This window comes from Phocoena sinus, chromosome 4 (assembly GCF_008692025.1).
Source record: "Phocoena sinus isolate mPhoSin1 chromosome 4, mPhoSin1.pri, whole genome shotgun sequence".
In the NCBI taxonomy this organism is placed as follows: domain Eukaryota; kingdom Metazoa; phylum Chordata; class Mammalia; order Artiodactyla; family Phocoenidae; genus Phocoena; species Phocoena sinus.
The window spans coordinates 10,360,889-10,378,618 of NC_045766.1; the positions used below are offsets into that span (position 1 = coordinate 10,360,889).

Here is a 17,730-nt window from a genome sequence, read left to right on the forward strand (position 1 = left end):
GGACCTCCTGAGAACTCATTGTAACTTTAAAATCACTTACATGGTGTCAATCACCCAGAATTCAAAATACCCATCATCGTTCACAGACACGATTTCCATTTGACATAGATGCCGTGACTTGGGGGTGATGGACCTAAGCTGTGATATTCTGAAGAGAATGGATTCAGTGCCCTTAAAACACAGGGTCTCAGGGGTCCTTATTTTTTTATTTTAACTTTTTATTTTGGAAAATTTCAAATATATACAAAAGTAAAGAGGACAACATAATGAACCTTCATGAATCAACTGTCCAGAATCAATAATTTTCAACTCATGGCCAACTTGGTTTAATCTATAACTTCATCCACCTCACCAATCCATGTAATTCTTTTGAAGTGACTCCCACTGTCATATCATTTCAACCATAAAAAATGTCAGTGTGTACCTCAAATATATGACGATTCTTTTAAGAAGATAACATTATCACACTTAAATAACAAATCCTTAATATCATTGAATATTCAACCCATGTTTACATTTTCCCATTGTCTCATAAACTTTTTCAGTTTATTTGTTCAAATCAGAATACAAACAGGTTCAAAAATTGCAATAGGTTCATATGCTCTTAAGTCCCTCTTTTTAATCACTAGGTTCCCATTCTATCCCCTTTTAAAAAATTTTGTTTTATTTGTTGAAGACACTGGATTGGTTATTTTATAATGTTTCCCACAGTCTGGAGTTTGAGGATTATATTCCTGTGGTATCATTTACCCTATCCCCTCCCTCCCCCTATAGTAAATAAATTTCTTTTGAAAGTATTGTATTTTATCCTTTCATTAAAAAAAATAAATTAAGGGACTTCCTTGGCGGTCCAGTGGTTAAGACTCCATGCTTCCACTGCAGGGGGTGCAGGTTCAATCCCTGGTTGGGGAACTAAGATCCCACATGCCATGCAGCGAGGCCAGAAAAATAAAAATTAAAAAAAAGTTAAATAGTAACATACCATACTACATGCACTTTTCTCTGCCTTGCTTTTTTCACTCAACCTTATATCCTGGTGATCCCTCCACAGCAGTTCACGGAGGTGGTCCACAGTCCTTTTTTACAGCTGCATGGTACTCCACCACATGGATGCTGCATAGCTTATTCATCCAGTCCCCTACTGATAGACATTTGGGATGTTTGAAGTTTGTTGCTATTACAAATAGTGCTGCAGTGAACAGCCAATATATCTCTTTGTATTTTTGCCAGGATATCTTTGGAATCGATTCCTAGAAGGGACACAGCTGAGACGAGGGATAATTGCATGTGTGGTTTTGCTAGAAATTGCAGGTACTCTGCTTTTAAACGTAATGTGTTTCTAGAAGTTTTGTCATAAAAGGAATTCTGGAACAGATCCTATTTTAGTTATCTGTTGCTAAATAACAACTAACCCACAAAAGTAGTGGCTTAAAACAGCCCCATTTATTATTTTCTCATGATTGTGCAATTTGGGTGGGGTTCCTCTGGGATGGTTTGTCTCTGCTGCATCTGGTTGGCTGGGACAGCTTGGCTGGGCTGGAGAATCCAAGATGGCTTTATTCATGTTTCACACTTTAGCTGCAGTGGCTGGGATGGCTGGACGCTGGCTGGGCTTCTCTCTCTCCATGTGGTTTCATATTGTCCAGAATTCCAAGCTTCTTAAACATGGCGTCTAGATGCCAAGGCAGTAAAACTGGAAGTTGCAAGGACTCTTAAGGCCCAGGCCCCAAAGTCATATGACGTTACTTTGACTTCTACTGAGCACGTCTCAAGGCCACCAGATTCAAGGGGGAGGGGAACAAACTCCATCTCTTGTTGGGAGGATGATGTACGTGTAGATGATATACGTACAGAGATGAAAGAAATTGTTGATGGCCACCTTTGCAGACAATTTACCACAGACCCCAACTGCATATATGTGTTACACAGACCACAAACGCATGGCCTGTTCTTATCTACTTCAGCGTCAGCAGACTGTGGAAAGGGTCCATAATGGTGGTGAGAACTGAAACACCTCTTTATACTGCAGCATTCAGTGTGTGTAGTGGTAAAGCTCTACAGGGGGCCCAAAGTGGAGATAACATCTGCCACGCAAAAGGGAGAAAGTCCTCATTTGAGGCAGGGCACTTGATCACCTATCTAGAAGGTAAACCTATCAACAGCTATTGTATTCATTTACTCTGTCTGTGTTTATTCAAGAACACTGTTCCATGCTCCAAGAGCATAGCGGTGAACACAACGGACAAGGTCCCAGCTCTTATGGTACTTACTTACATTCTAAATGGGGAAACGCAGAACACCATCAGGGATAGAAAGATAAATAAGAGAATATCCTGCCCTTGAGGAATATACAATGTAGCTGAAAGTAGGGGTAAGCAGTGGTGACCTAGCTAGAACCAAGTAGAGATAATGGAAAGACAAACAAACACAACTTTGTATGAACAGAGGGAAACCCAGATTAGGGCACCTGCTCTGCATAAGTAGCTACAACACCAGCCAGAATGTCTGCAGAGGTATGGACAGTAATGAGGAAGACAGCAGTTCAGAGGAAAAGAGAGGAAGGGAGGGAGCACTGTGGCTGGGGGAGTTGGGGAACTCTGCAGATGGGAGAGACGCACGGCGGGGACCAGCCTCTGCCTGGGTACCTGACGCCATATTGGTGGGTCCCAGGGGGACCTGTGTAATTAAAGCTTCTCACCAAGACGGCTTCCCCCCAAGGTGGGCTCCCACTACTTGTTGAGAGAGGGAGAAAGACAAAATGGGGACTTAAGACTAACGGATTGACCTGGGAGGTAGTGCTGTTCCATGTAAAATATCACAGTCAAAGGTCAAGGTCAAAGGTTCGAAGGTCAAAACTGGAGTCCCCTGACAGGTGTTCAAGGCTTGGTCTCTGGCTCTCACCTCCCCATGCTCTCCCTTGGTGATCTCACTCAGTCTGCGGCTTTCCAGAGCATCTAAATGCCAGTGACACACAAAAGATCTTCAACGCTGACATCTTGCCATACTTACATATCAACCATTAATCGTACAACACAGGGAACTATAGCCAATCTCCTGGGATAAGCCATAATGGAAAAGAATATAAAAAAAAAAAGTATATATGTGTATAACTGAGTCACTTTGCTGTATAGCAGAAATTAACACAACATTGTAAATCAACTACACTTCAAAAAAAAAAAAAAACACAATAAAACCCCTACATACCACTCGGAAGCCTAATAGGCACCGTAAGCGTCACACGGCCAAAATGGAATCCTTGATTTTTCCTGCAAAAAATCTACTCCTCCCCCAGCTTCCCTGTCAGTGCGTGGCACCTCCAGCACCAAGTTACTGGAGCCAAAACACTGGAGCCTTTCTTGACTCCTCTCTTTTTCTAACACCCCACATGCAGCCAATCAGCTTGCCCTGTTGTTCTACCTTCAGAAGAGATCTCAGATTCAACCACTTCTCAACACTTCTTCCTCTGCACCAAGCCTCCATCACCTCTCACCTTCTAACAGATCTCCTGCTTCCTCTCATGCTCCCCTTGGTCTATTCCCTACCCAACTGCCAGAGGAAACTTTTAAAACTAAAAATAAGGTCACAGAATATCCCTCATTAAAACCCTCCAATGGTTTACCACAGCAATTAAATGAAAATTCAAACACCTAACCTCTCATTTGGCTTACAAGGCCCAGATTATTCTAGTCCCTGACCTGGACTTCAACCTCACCTTGTGTTACACTTTCCTGTCCTTGCAACGCTCCAGCCACAATGGCCTTCTTTATGTGTCTTAAACATGCTTAACTTACTGCCTCCTTGGAACATTGCTCTTTCCCCTCCATCTCTGTGTGGCTGAAAACTCTTTTTTTAGGTCTCACTTTCTGGACAACTGTATCTAAAGGAGCCCATAGTTCAAATTCACTAAGCAGGGCAAAAGGGTTCAGTGATGACAAGCTCTTGTGGTACTTACATTCTAAATTGAGGGAATCAGAACCTGGTAAGGTATACCCTGTTACCCCGCTTTACAGCCTTCATAGCATTGATTGTATTCTGAAAAATATCTTACTTACTCATTTTTTAATTATGTCCATCTCCCTGGTTCAGTATACATTGGCAAAGGGAGATAGGACAGGGCTCTTAGCTATCTTGCTTTGTACGGTACTTCTAGCCCTTACAATGGGGCCTAGCATACAGCTGGATCTCAGTGAACTATATGAGTGAATATAGTTAACTATATGAGTGAATGTGCTTGCATATATTAAAAAATATAGGAGTAAATTACAGTTACAAAGGAAGAATATGTTATAGATGAAAAGCTGTTTATATCCTCTTCACCTCAATTATATCCTTCTAAACCTTGACCTCCAATCCCACCTCAACGTTATGTTGATGTTAAGGGTTATTGGACGCAATCATTACATTTGCCATCAGGGGAATGGACATCAGCCTAATTACCCTAAGGTGACATACACTTCCTAGAGGGCAACATACCTCTCTGCTTCCCGTAAAAATGTATTCTTTCAGGGTGGTGTTAAATGTAGATGTTCCAGTGATGGGTTCTAATGGCATTTTCTTTGGTTTTTGACATGAGCAGTCATGACCTAGCCAGAACCAAAGAGACATAACGGAAAGACAGACACAACTTTGTGTTAGTGGAGGAAAACAAACACAGATTAGGGCACCTTCTCTGCACCCTTTATGGACTAATACAAACAACAATGAACCTGATTTAACAGTCTGATGCTGGACAAACTATTTTGTCCTTCATTACAGAAAGAATTTCCTCTTTCTGTAACATCTAGATAAGCATGCTTATTCTTCCTGACTTCCTTATGATAGGTGTATTATTTTGTATCACAATATTAGGCGCTGAGGTCTCTTGGGAATCATTTAATCCATATCCAAATGTGGAAACTGAGGCCAGGTGAGGTTAAGTGATTGACCCAAGCTCACAGCTAATTATTGGCAGGGCTGGAAACAGAGCTCAGATCTCAGGAACCTCAGGCTGGTGTTCTTTCTGCCTCACCATACTGAAACGTTTGCCCTGTGGTTTAGCTTCTTACAGGTGTATGCATTACCTTCAAGTTAGCTCATACAACTCTTGATGATTATTATCATCATTATTTTATTATTATCTTGATGATAATTCCTCTCTCCCACAGTGCTTAGTTGGTTACATATAAATAAATACTTATTGGGACTTCCCTGGTGGTCCAGCGGGGAAGACTCCATGCTCCCAATGCAGGGGGCCTGGGTTTGACCCTTGGTCAGGGAACTAGATCCTGCATGCCGCAACTACAAGATCCTGCAAGCGGCAATGAAGATCCTGATTGCTGCAACTAAGATCCGGCGCAGCCAAATAAATAAATAAATAGATAATAAAAAAAAAAAGACTTATTAAATGAAGGAATAGTCTGCCATCAGTCCACAATACCCGCCACCCCTCCCTGTTGTAATCGTCAGCAACTTTCCAGTTATCTCCCCTCATTCATTTGCACCTGCCTGTCTCTCCATGTGACCAGCTTTTCTTGGTAACTTCGACAAGCTCATAAATGTCCACCTGACAACTCTGGCCACTCAGTTTCCTAAACTCCTCACCTCCAATGATCTTTTCCTCCACCCCACATTAGGTACCCATTCCCATGCTCGTATAACTCGAAACCTTGATTTTAAGCACTCCATTATTTGACCGTTGCCTCCTGTCTCCTAGTTCACTTATTTTAATACCCGCACTCCAGCCACTCTGCAACCCCAGCAGGAAATCTGGTCCTTTGGCCCCATCCATTTTTCACTGTCCTTCCTCTCCTCACTCTCTTCTTCATCCAGCTAGACTCCCTGGTCCACCACTGCATCACTTCTTCGTGTACCTCCACAACGCCCTTGCCATTTTCTTTCTCTATCATGCTTGCCCAGAAAAACTCCAGTCCTGGTTAAAGCCAACTCTATACTTTGTCCTTACACCCAAGCATTGGAACAAACCTGGTTAAAACAGTCATAACTTGCTGTTTAAACTTATGATCATAAATTATAGGAGGGCCCTCGGCAGTGCCTGGTAACTCTTCATGTCCTTAGTCTACCCTCTCTCACTCTACCAGAGGCCCAGTCCTCAGTCTTACCTGATACTCTCACCTACTGATACTCTGGGAAGAAAATAAAACAAAACAAAAGAGAGCTAACAGCATCTTGTCCAATAATCTTATCTTCTCTACTCTCCCAGTCTCCACGCCTTAAGATGGATGAAGTGTCTGTGCTCTTAATTTAGGCTAAATTTTCTGTTGAGACAATTCTCCACCTGTCTCACATTTCTTTTGTTTCAGGCTATCTTATCAAGGATGTTTGCAGAGTGAACAGCCTTGGAGATAGAGATAGTGTCTCCCTTTGGAACCAACACCAGGGATGCTTACTGTCCAGTGTAATAAAAATAATGTCTCTCTCTGGAGCAAAGGACAGGTATGTTTACTGCCCCATATAAAAGACTGGGGTTTGCTGAGTTCAGATTTCCTTACTTGTAATGCAACCCACTGAGTGTGCAGGTGTCACCTGGCTCTCTACACACTGCTCTGTGGGAACTGAGGTTCAGGAAACTGATGCAAGAAAATTCTGATACTCTGGTTACCACTCTCGCTGTGAGAAATGAAGTCCTTTGTCTCTGACCCAGGAGTCTTACATTTTCTGCCAGCATCCATGAAATTGTGACAGGCTAACTTGTTAGCATGCAAGTAGGGTAAAGTCTCAGACACTTCAGAGTTCTTGACATGTTCTCATGCATCCTCTGAACCGCATCTCATCCCCCCTTGCCTTCTCAAAGACTTTGCTCCTGCAGGCATCTGCTCTCTCCTTCGCCTGGTCAATTTTCCCCTTTCGACTGTGTCACTCCTCAGACTATACACAGGTAATAACTCCCATCTTAAAAGAAAAAAACAACTTCCCTTTGGTTTCTCATTCCTCTCCATTTACTGTCCCACTTCTCTGCTGCCTTTTAAAACAAGACTACTTGAAAAAAATTGTCTGTACTCTTTTCCCCCACTTCTTCACTTCTCATTCCCTTCAGATTTTCAATGACACAAGTTTCCTGAAACCCTTCCTAAGGCTGTCAGCCACCTCCAGAGAGTCTAATCCAATGGTCAATTCTCATTTCTCTTTTTATTGGACTTAGCAGCACTCAACCAGGTGACTACTCTCTTACCTGAAATACATTGTCTTGATGTGTGTTTTCTTATCCCACTCAATCTCTTTTGCTGGCTCTTCCTACTGTACTGAGGTTATGTGATCTTTGTTCTTCATTCCATTAATACAGTATATTACATTAATTGATTTTCAGATGTTAAACTAACCTTGCATCCTGAAGTAAATCCAACTTGGTCATGGTATATAATTTTTTTTTGAATGTTGAACTTGATTTGATATTTTGTTAAGGATTTTTGAATCTTTGTCCATGAAGGATTCGTCTGTAGTTTCTTTTTTTTTTTTTCTTGTGACAGCTTTGTCTGCTATGGTATCAGGGTAACACTGGTCTCATAAAATAAGTTGCAAAGTGCTCTTTTTTGTCTTCTGAAAGAGTTTATGAAAGACTGGTATTATTTATTCTTTAATTTATTTAATTTATTTTCATTTTTGGCTGTGCTGGGTCTTTGTTGCTGTGTGCGGGCTTTCTCCAGTTGTGGTGAGCAGGGGCTACCCTTTGTTGCAGTGCACGGGCTTCTCATTGCAGTGGCTTCTCTTGTTGCGGAGCAGGGGCTCTAGGTGCTCGGGCTTCAGTAGTTGTGGCATGCAGATTCAGTAGTTGTGGCTCTTGGGCTCTAGAGCGCAGGCTCAGTAGTTGTGGTACATGGGCTTAGTTGCTCCACGGCATGTGGGATCTTTCCGGACCAGGGCTCTAACCCGTGTCCCCTGCATTGGCAGGTGGATTCTTAACCACTGTGCCACCAGGGAAGCCCTATTTCTTCTTTAAACAGTTGATAGAATTCATCAGTAAAGCCATCTGGGCCAGGGATTTTGTTTGTGAGATTTTAAATTACTAATTCAGTATCTTTACTTGTAGGTTTAGTCAAATACTTTATATCTTCTTGAGTTGGTTTTGTTTGTGTACTTCTAGAAATTTGTCCATTTCATCCAAGTCTTTTAATTTGTTGGCATTAAGCTGTCAATAATATTCCCTTATAATCCTTTTAATTTCTATAGGGTAGGTAGCAGTATCTTATTTTCTTTCCTGATTTTGATAATTAGTGCCTTCTCTTGTTTTCTTAGTCAGTCTAGTTAGGGGTTTGTCAATTTTGTTGATCCCTTCAAAGAAGCAAATTAAAATTTTTTTCTCTATTGTCTTTCTGTTATAACATTTATTATTTCATTCCTTCTGCTTGCTTTGGGTTTAGTTTGCTCTTTGTTTCCTAGTTTCTTCAGATGAAGCTTAGATTTCTGATTTGAGACCTTTTTCTTTTTCTGATATAGGCATCTAAAGTTATACATTTCTAACCACTGCTTTAGATACATCCCATAACTTTTGATATGTTGTATATTTTTCATTAAGCCCAACTTATTTAATTTCCCTTGTGATTTCTTCTTTGACTTTTGGGTTATCTAGAAGTGTGTTGCTTAATTTCCGAATATGTCGTGTTTTCTCAGATTTATTTGTTATGGATCTCCAATTTAATTTCATTGTGATCAGAGGACATACTTTGTATAATTTTAATATTCTTTATTTTATTGGGACTTATTTTGGTCTTCAGCATATGGTCTATCCTAGAAACTGTTTCATGAGCACTTGAAAAGAAAGTATGTTGCAGTTATTGAGTGGAGTGTTCTATAAATAGTAGTTAAGACAAGTTGGTTGATAGTGTTGTTAAAGTCTTCTCTAGTTGTTCTATCAATTATTTAATGTAGGGTGTTAAAATCTGTATTATTGATTGTCTACTTCTTTCATCTCTGCTGGATTTTGTTTCATACATTTTGGGGTTTTGTTCCTAGCTGTATGTATGTATGTATGTATGTATGTATATATATATATATATATATATATATATACACACACACACACACACACACACACACATATATACGCATATATATTTATTTTAAAAATATTATTTATTTATTTTTGTATTTTTGGCTGCGTCGGGTCTTAGTTGTTGCATGCGGGATATTTCTCTGTGGTGCGCGGGCTCTTCATGGCGGTGTGTGGGCTTCTCTCTAGTTGTGGCGTGCGGGTTCTTTTTTCTCTTCTCTAGTTGTGGCGCGCGGGCTCCAGAGTGCATGGGCTGTGTAGTTTGCGGCACGCAGGTGCACGAGCTCAGTAGTTGAGGTGCATGAGCTCAGTAGTTGTGGAGCGTGGGCTTAGTTGCCCCGCGGCACGTGGGATCTTAGTTCCCTGACGAGGGATTGAAACCACACCCCTTGCGTTGTAAGGTGGATTTTTTACCACTGGACCACCAGGGAAGTCCCTATATATTTATAATTGTTATATCTTCTAGATGTTTTGACCTTTTATCAAAAATGTCTCCAGTAATATTTCTTGTCTTAAAGTTTATTTTGTCTGATATTAATATAGCCACTCTAGGTCTCTTGTGGTTCCTTTTTTTTTCTTATTTTTGAAAAACTGAAGTATAGTTGATTTACAACATTGCGTTAACTTCTGCAGTACAGCAAAGTGATTCAGTTATACATATATATACATTCTGTTTTTTTAATATTCTTTTCCATTATGGTTTGTCACAGGATAATGAATATAGTTCTCTGTGGTATAAAGTAGGACCTTGTTGTTTATCCATTCCATATGTAATAGCTTACATCTGCTAACTCCAACCTCCTACTCCATCCTTCCCCCAACCCCCTCCCCCTTGGCAACCACAATTTTGTCCTCTATGTCTGTGAGTCTGTTTCTGTCTCGTAGATAGTTTCATTTGTGTCATATTTTAGATTCCATATATAAGTGATATCATATGGTATTTGTCTTCCTCTTTCTGACTTACTTCACTTAGTATAATAATCTCTAGGTCCATCCATGTTGCTGCAAATGGCATTATTTCATTCTCTTTTATGGCTGAGTAGTATTCCATTGTATATATGTACCACATCTTCTTTATCCATTCATCTGGCAATGGACATTTAGGTTGCTTCTATGTCTTGGCTATTGTGAATAGTGCTGCTATGAATATAGGGGTGCATGTATCTTTTTGAATTATAATTTTATCTGGATATATGCCCAGGAGTGGGATTGTTGGATCATATGGTAATTTTATTTTTAGTTTTCTGAGGAACCTCCATACTGTTTCCTATAGCAGCTGTAACAACTCATTTTTTTTACATCTTTATTGGAGTATAATTGCTTTAAAATGGTGTGTTAGTTTCTGCTTTATAACAAAGTGAATCAGTTATACATATACATATGTTCCCATATCTCTTCCCTCTTGTGTTTCCCTTCCTCCCACCCTCCCTATCATCCTTCACTTTCGATCTACTTATATCTTTGAATCCCAGGTGTGTCTCTTGCTGACCTGTAACACAGAGTTGGAGCTTGCTGTTTTATTCAGTCTGATAAAATCTGTCTTTTGAGTAGGGTGTTTAGTCCAATCACATTTAATGTACTTATTGATATAGTTAGAATTTCTTTTGCTATTTTGATAGTTGTTTTCTATATGTCTCATGTCTTTTTTATTCCAAGGAAGTAATGAAATCATGAAGTGCCAGTGTATTTGTAAACTACTTAATTTCTTGCTAAATAAAATATGCGAAATACAGAAAAATAGAAGGACTCATACATCTGTCACTCAGACATAACTTTATTTCATGTTGCAGTATATTTTCTTCCAGAGTTAATTTTATTTCCTATTCAGATATTTGCTTGCTTGATTTTTAACAGAGCTTATATCATACCATTCATACAATTGTATACTTTTATCTCAGGCAGTCTATTATATGCATTTTCCATGTGTTTCAACTACAGAGGAGCAGTCATCAGCAGAGAGATAATTGAAGCAGTTAAGCAGAGACCCCCTTAGAAGAGCTTTTGACTCAATGAAATGGTTCTGAGGGCCCTGTTGTTGAAATAAGTGCCCTTGTCAAAGAACTGGACAGGTCCAAGGGTTGGTTTGGAAGACAAAATGTCTGAGCAGCACCTGTTGCATCATGAGTCTCAGTTATACTTGGTTCTTAGTTTCTTACTTTGTGAAATATAACAAAGGAAAGGCATTGTCTCCTGTATGTTTGGTAAAAATCACCTGTAAAATGACTGGATTTAGTGTCTTGGAGAAGCGGTATGAACTATTTTTTTTTTTTTACTGTTGATTATGTGTGTGTACGTGTGTATTCATGTATAAATCTCACATGGTATCAAGCTTATTGATTTTATGGTATTCTAACGTTTTGTCTGCTTGTCTATTAGTTTCTGATGGTGCAGTTGCCAACTTCTCTACGTAGTTCCATCAAATTTTGCTTTATGTGGTTAAGTGCACACAAATTCATGAATGTATTGTGACTGTGTATCTTCATGGGGGATAGTTTCTTTTGTGATTCCTACAAATCACCTCTTTATTTCTATCAGTCCTTCTTGCCTTAAATTCTTATGCCTGATATTAATGTTATTAGACAAACAATTTTGGGGTTAGTATTTTCTTGGTGTATAGTTTTCTTTAATTGCCTTCCCCCAAACTTTTTGGTAATATTTTCTAACCATATATCTTGCAAACAGCACATGGTCGGATTTCTTTTTTTAAAAATCCAGTCAGAATGTATTTGTTGTGTTGTTGTTGCTTTTTAATAGGCCTAAACCATGTATATTTATTGTGATTAATAATATACTTGGACTTCTTTATACAATCTTATTTGAGTTTCCTATTTATCATAATTTTAGTTTGCTTTTCCTTTTCTCCTTTCTTGCCCGCTAATCTGGTAACTAACTCTTCTCTAGGTCATTTTTTTTTTTTCTCTCTCCATAGGTTTGGAAGTCACACATTCTATTTCTCTTATTTTGGTGAGTCTCCTATGTTTAACATATATACCACTAAGGGGCTCTGTCATATTCAAGGCTGCCATAATCTTTTAAATAGCCTTTCTATATTTGGGATAATTCCCTGGTCACAGATCCCTCTTCCCCTGTGTAAAATTGAGAACTCAAATTCCTTGCCTCCCTTGCAGCTATGATGCAGGCCTACGATACTGGCTCTGCTAACCAGAAGCACCAGTGGGAATATGAGGATTTGAGGATACAAGCCCTGCACATGGCTCCCACTGTCCTGGTGCAGGTAGAGGCTGATATCCAGTTTGTCGAGGTGGCAGTGGCCGCAAGACTAATTTTCTGACACAGAATTGGCATTGATGCTGATGGCAGGAGCAGATGAAGAGAAGTTGAGCTCCTGGCATTTGGTGTTTGATGGGAGCACCAGCAGTTTCTTTATCACACCAGCTCTATTACATGGTTTAGGGCACTTTTTCTAGAAGCTCAGCCCATGCTTGTTTTTTCAGCTCTCCCAGTGACTCTGGGAGCTGTTGAAGATCGATTTAAGGAATTCTTGCTTGGATTTTGTTGTTTGCAACAAAAACTTTAACCAATATAATAGCTTGTCAAAGTCTAAAATTTAAGACTACCTCACTCCTTCTGAATAAAAAAAGTTGTCTTTAATTTAGAGCTCCTTTCTGCAATTATCTACCACATTTTTATGGGCTAATAACTTAATTTCACCTGTTTTTAAAATTCCAAAATACGGGTACTTAAAAAAATACTACTGACTTAGATTAACCAAGATATTCACTGATTTATGTTTATTCTTCCTTCTCCCACTCACTTATTCCTTTTGGGTTCAGCTTTTTGCTTGTTGGAGGATATTCTTTCGTATCTTTTTCAACGACCATCTGTGAGTCCTAAATTTTAAAAATGTGTTTATTTGGGCTTCCTTGGTGGCGCAGTGGTTGAGAGTCCGCCTGCCGATGCAGGAGATGCGGGTTCGTGCCCCGGTCTGGGAAAACCCCACATGCCGCGGAGCGGCTGGGCCCGTAAGTCATGGCCGCTGAGCCTGCGCGTCCGGAGCCTGTGCTCTGCAACAGGAGAGGCCACAACAGTGAGAGGCCTGCGTACCACAAAAAAAAAAAAAAAAAAGTGTTTATTTTATTCTTCCTCTTGAAAGATGGTTTAGTCAGGAATAGAATTCTAGTTTCTCAGGATGGACTCTCAATACATTGAAGATATTTCCCATTGTTTTCCATAGCCTATTGTCACTAATAAATCTGCTAACAGGTTGACTGTCATTTCTTTTAAGATAACTTGACTTTCCTCAGTGGTAACTCTGAACATTTTCTTATTGTGTTTGGTATTCTCTAACTTCACTACTATGTATGGGTCTCAATTTAAAAAACTTTGCTTGAGACTTAGCATCTTCCTTTGATCTGATAACTCATTTTTCTTCCAGTCTGACAAATTCTCACGCATCATCTCTATGGAGATTGCTTCTCCTTCCTATTCTATTTCCTCCAGAAACTCTTTTATATGTATATGAGGTTTTCCAATTCTATGCTCTAGGTCTCTGAACGTATCTTTGCTGCTTTGGCAGTTTATTATATGCATTTTCCATGTATTTCAGGCTCATGATAAAATCCATTTTATAATATAAGGATTATCTGGTTCAAAAGCCATCAATAGTTGTCTACTTCCTATCACATAAGCTATTCTTTTGGCTTTCCAGGTCCTCATGCATCCAGGCCCTGTCATTGATTAGCTGGGTAACAATGGGCACACCCCTTCTTTGGACCGCAGTTTCCTAACCTAAAAAGGTTACTGAAAAACTTAAATGATGTAAAGCATATAAGGTGCTGGCAAATGCCCACTGTGGTTGTAATACAGTAAGTAAACTTGGGTGTGGCTGCCTAGCTCACAGCAATTACCCTGGTGGTCACATCTACATGACATCTTTCCTCCCACTGTTTTAAACATGAATTCTGAATGGAAGCTGTCATCAATTCTCAGACCTTGCTTCCTTGGTTGTAGTGATTGGCTGAGGCATGGGCACATGAGTCTAGCCTGATTAGTCATTCCTTGAGACTTTTAAAATTTGAGGTTTCCTTCATGACTGCACAGTACTTAAGATGTGAGTTGAGCTGCTGACTGCAGTAAGGGAGAATGAAAGTGACATTTAGAAAAGGGTGGGGTGATAAAGAGAGATTACCAATACCATTCAAGTTCCTGGCGTCATCAGCTTTGATGCCATGGGACTTTTCAATACTACAGATTCCTTTAATATTTAAATATTTTATATATATACATGCCAGGATAACCTTATAATAAAGATTTAAAAAATAGTATCAGAATTTGAATATGAATCTTATTTCATTTTATTGCTCAATGACACAGATTTCTTATTCCTATTTTTCAGAATGATTGTAACCTTCTCTCCAGCTACGGAAATGTAGTTGCTGTAATAATAACATTAAATTTGAATGGTTCTGCAGAGTTCCCACAGCCTTTCATACCATTATCTTATTTGATTGTGTGAGATGAGTAGGCCAGGTAATGTTATGCTTAGTTTTTACAGATAGTGAAATTAAGATGCAAATTGGGCTTCCCTGGTGGCGCAGTGGTTGAGAGTCCGCCTGCCGATGCAGGGGATGTGGGTTCGTGCCCCGGCCGGGAAGATCCCACATACCCGGAGCGGCTGGGGCCGTGAGCCATGGCCACTGAGCCTGCGCGTCTGATGCAAATTAAATGGTGTTCAGGGTGGACGAGGGTGAGAACCAAGCTGGATATTAAGCATTATCTATTGGGAGCTTGGAACCTTCTATCTGCAAGTTGTCAGGGATGGTGCCTTGTAAAATACTTTCATTAATTAATGTTAATTAGAAAATCTCAGAAGAGCCCTGAAAACTTTCATTAGCTCAATCCTAAAACCTATTAAAATGCATACTTGGTCCACAATTTACGTTCATACTCTCAAATGCACTTGTTTTCCCCGAAGTGAATCTTCTTCTTCTTCCTAATCAAGTTTCTGTTATGCTTTTAAATTCTAGAACTTTTAACTCAGAGGAGAGGTTTTTGGGGGTGGGCTGGGGGAAGAGGGGGATGTATTAATTCCTGGCTAGACATCCACAGTGCTTAATAGGCTTGTGTATGAATGAGGGTAAATTCTTACACTCCTGGACTAAGAACTCTGTATTGGACATAGCACATGGGTAATTGTTTACAAAAGTGACTTGTGATCAAAAAGTACTCTAGCAATATTATCACAACACCTCTGTTGCGGAAAACTCAAGTGTTTTCACAGTATTAACTCCTTCACCCTCACTGAACTGATAGGAGAGGTGGGGTGGGAAACAGTATTCCTGTTTTATGTGCAGGAGTTGATGAAGTAAAGGGGAGAGAGGTACTGAGGGTGCAAAGCAAGAACAGTCTGGCTTCATCATGAGTGTTACCTCACAGTTGTGAGAATCCCTCCATTTTAATTTGAAAATATAATTTATGATGAGGAATGTCATTTTAGATAATTGTTTCTATAGAATCAAGTCTTTGGTATGCCAAAGAATACTGGAAGGATCATGCTATTAGCAGTGTTTTTCATGTTGCATTCTGATATTTTCATTTTTTATGGGGCTAAAAGAAGTTTTTTGTTATAAGTGCAGCAATATAAGACACTGACAGTCCTGGCATAGGTCCCCTTTTCTCCCGACTGCCATTAGACCCAAATCGATCCTCTAAATAAAGTCTGTCCCAAGAGACACAATTGATGTAGGGAACAGGGAACTTTTTAAAACCAAGCCTGACGTCACACATTCGTGTTCTAACCATCTGTACCTTTTATTAACCAAGGGCTGGAGTCGCCCGGGCGGACAGACACAGGCGCACAGCAGTCTTCTCCCACACAAGCCTGGAATGGCAACAGTGTGCTGTTGCCTAAGAAAGAAAAGCCGTTTCAGAGCTGTGGGGTGGCGTGGGGGCGTGTGTAGCAGGGGAGTCATTCCTCTCCTCCTCCATCCAAGGATGCTATTTATTGGCAATCCAACACATCTTTTTTTTTTTTTTTAATTGATTTCTCTCGAGTGGGAGGCAAAACCCTTCAGATGCAAATGAAGAAAGGGGGAAAAATGCAAGCCAGGCAGGAGGATTTGGGGAGAGAACCACAGCCTTGCTTCGGTTTGGAACCGCGGGTAGAGAAAGGCTTAGGCGTCCACACCAGTTTGGCTGCGAAGGTGCTGCCTTCCTGCTCAGAATGCCAGCATCGCCCCCCTCCCCCACGGTTGCTGCCCGCGGGAGGGCGGCCCCCCCAGATGTCCCCTCTAACCTCCCCAGGTCCGGAGGGGAGCGTGCCAGAGAGAAAAGGGGCGCTCTTTCTCCTTAGACAACGTGCCAGACTCCGCCAGTTCACGCTCCCCTCCCCCTCCCTCCGGCCCTGCCCTCCTGCCCGCCCCCCAACCCCCGGGAGGACAGCCGCTTCCCGGTGACCATCTCTCACCCCACTCCCTTGGCTCTTGCATCCTGCGGAAGCCCAGGGGCGAATCCTCACTCCCCCTCCACGTGCAAGTCCTGTTCGCCACCCTCCCCTCGCCGCTCCCAGGAAGGCAGCAGCCTCCAGGTGCCCACCTCTCACCCCCTTTCCGGCCCCTCACCCCTCACCCAGCCCCTGCAGTCTCCTCCGGCTTTAGGGAGCGTTCTGCACGCTCCCTCCACGTGCGAGCCCCGGGCAGTTACCCCCCACTTCCCGGGACCCGCACCTCAAGCCCGGGCTCCTCCCACCTCGCCCAGGGCGCGCGCCCGAGGCACCTGGCTGCCCCTCCCCCGGCTCCGCTCCCTCGCTCGCCCCCGCCCAGTGCGCCAGGCTCCGCGCCCACCCTCACCGCTTCCTCCCCCGCCCTTGCCCATCCGGGAGGCGGGGCCCGAGCGAGCGAGGCGGCGTGGCCAATGGGCGCTCGTCTTACTCTGGCCTCTCCCCCGCGCGGCCGCCAATCGCGGCGGGCGGTGGTGGTAATATTGTGGAGTGGAGTTTGGATACCGCGGCTGCCGCGGGCTGGAGCGGGGCGGCCGCGGGGGCTGCCCGGCTGTCTCGGGAAGGGGGCGTGAGGCGGCAGCGGCTGCGGAGACAGCGGAGGGAAAAAGAAAGAAAGGAAGGAGGAGGGCGGGGAGTCCTCGAGGAGGAGGTGGGATCCTCCGGTTCCTCATCTCTCGGCTGCGGAGGGCGGCGGGGAGGCGGCGCCGCCCCCTGCCCGCGGACTCCTTAGCTCACTGCCGCCGACCCGCCGCCTCCGGGCGCAGGCGAAGCTCCTAGGGCGGGAGCGGTGGCCGGGCGGCGCCGACCGCCATGGCGTTCCTCAAACTCCGCGACCAGGTAGGCGAGGGGCGGCAGGCCCGGGGGTGGGAGGGAAGGCGGGAGGAAGGGGGGGCCGGCGGTGTGGGCCGCTGGGCGCCCGCTCGGCGGGGCGGTGCGAGGGAGGCGGGGACACCTCGGGGGTCGCGGCGGCCCGCCTGTCAGCGCAGCCCGGCCGGGGGAGCCCACGTGCCGCCTCCGGCTGCCGCCGCCGCCGGAGGGGCGGGTCCGCGCTAGCGCCGGGCGCCCGCGTCCGGGTCCGCGCCTCCTCTCCAGGTGAGGTCGGGGCCTAACAGGTGGCTTCCCGCAGCCAGGCGGGGCGCTGCCGGCGGCCGTGACCGAGGGTCACGACCTTGCTGGCTTGTTGGCGTCGCCGGGTAGTTCGAGGCCGACTCTCTGGGTCAAAGGAGATTTTGCTCAGGGAGTAGTTATTCAACGTGTAAGTTCCCACACTTGTTTTCTTCTGACATCT

The 17,730-nt window shown here is 42.9% G+C and overlaps 1 protein-coding gene across 1 annotated transcript in view; it reads left to right on the top strand.

Moving 5' to 3' along the window:
• The first annotated feature begins 16,916 nt into the window (after nucleotides 1-16,916).
• ANKRD28 (ankyrin repeat domain 28) overlaps nucleotides 16,917-17,730 on the top strand; it is a 175,981-nt gene continuing 175,167 nt past the window's right edge. Inside the window, exon 1 of the mRNA XM_032630908.1 lies at nucleotides 16,917-17,279. Within this exon, the coding sequence (XP_032486799.1) occupies nucleotides 17,253-17,279 (27 nt within the window). The 5' untranslated portion in view covers nucleotides 16,917-17,252. The remainder of the gene's footprint in view (nucleotides 17,280-17,730) is intronic.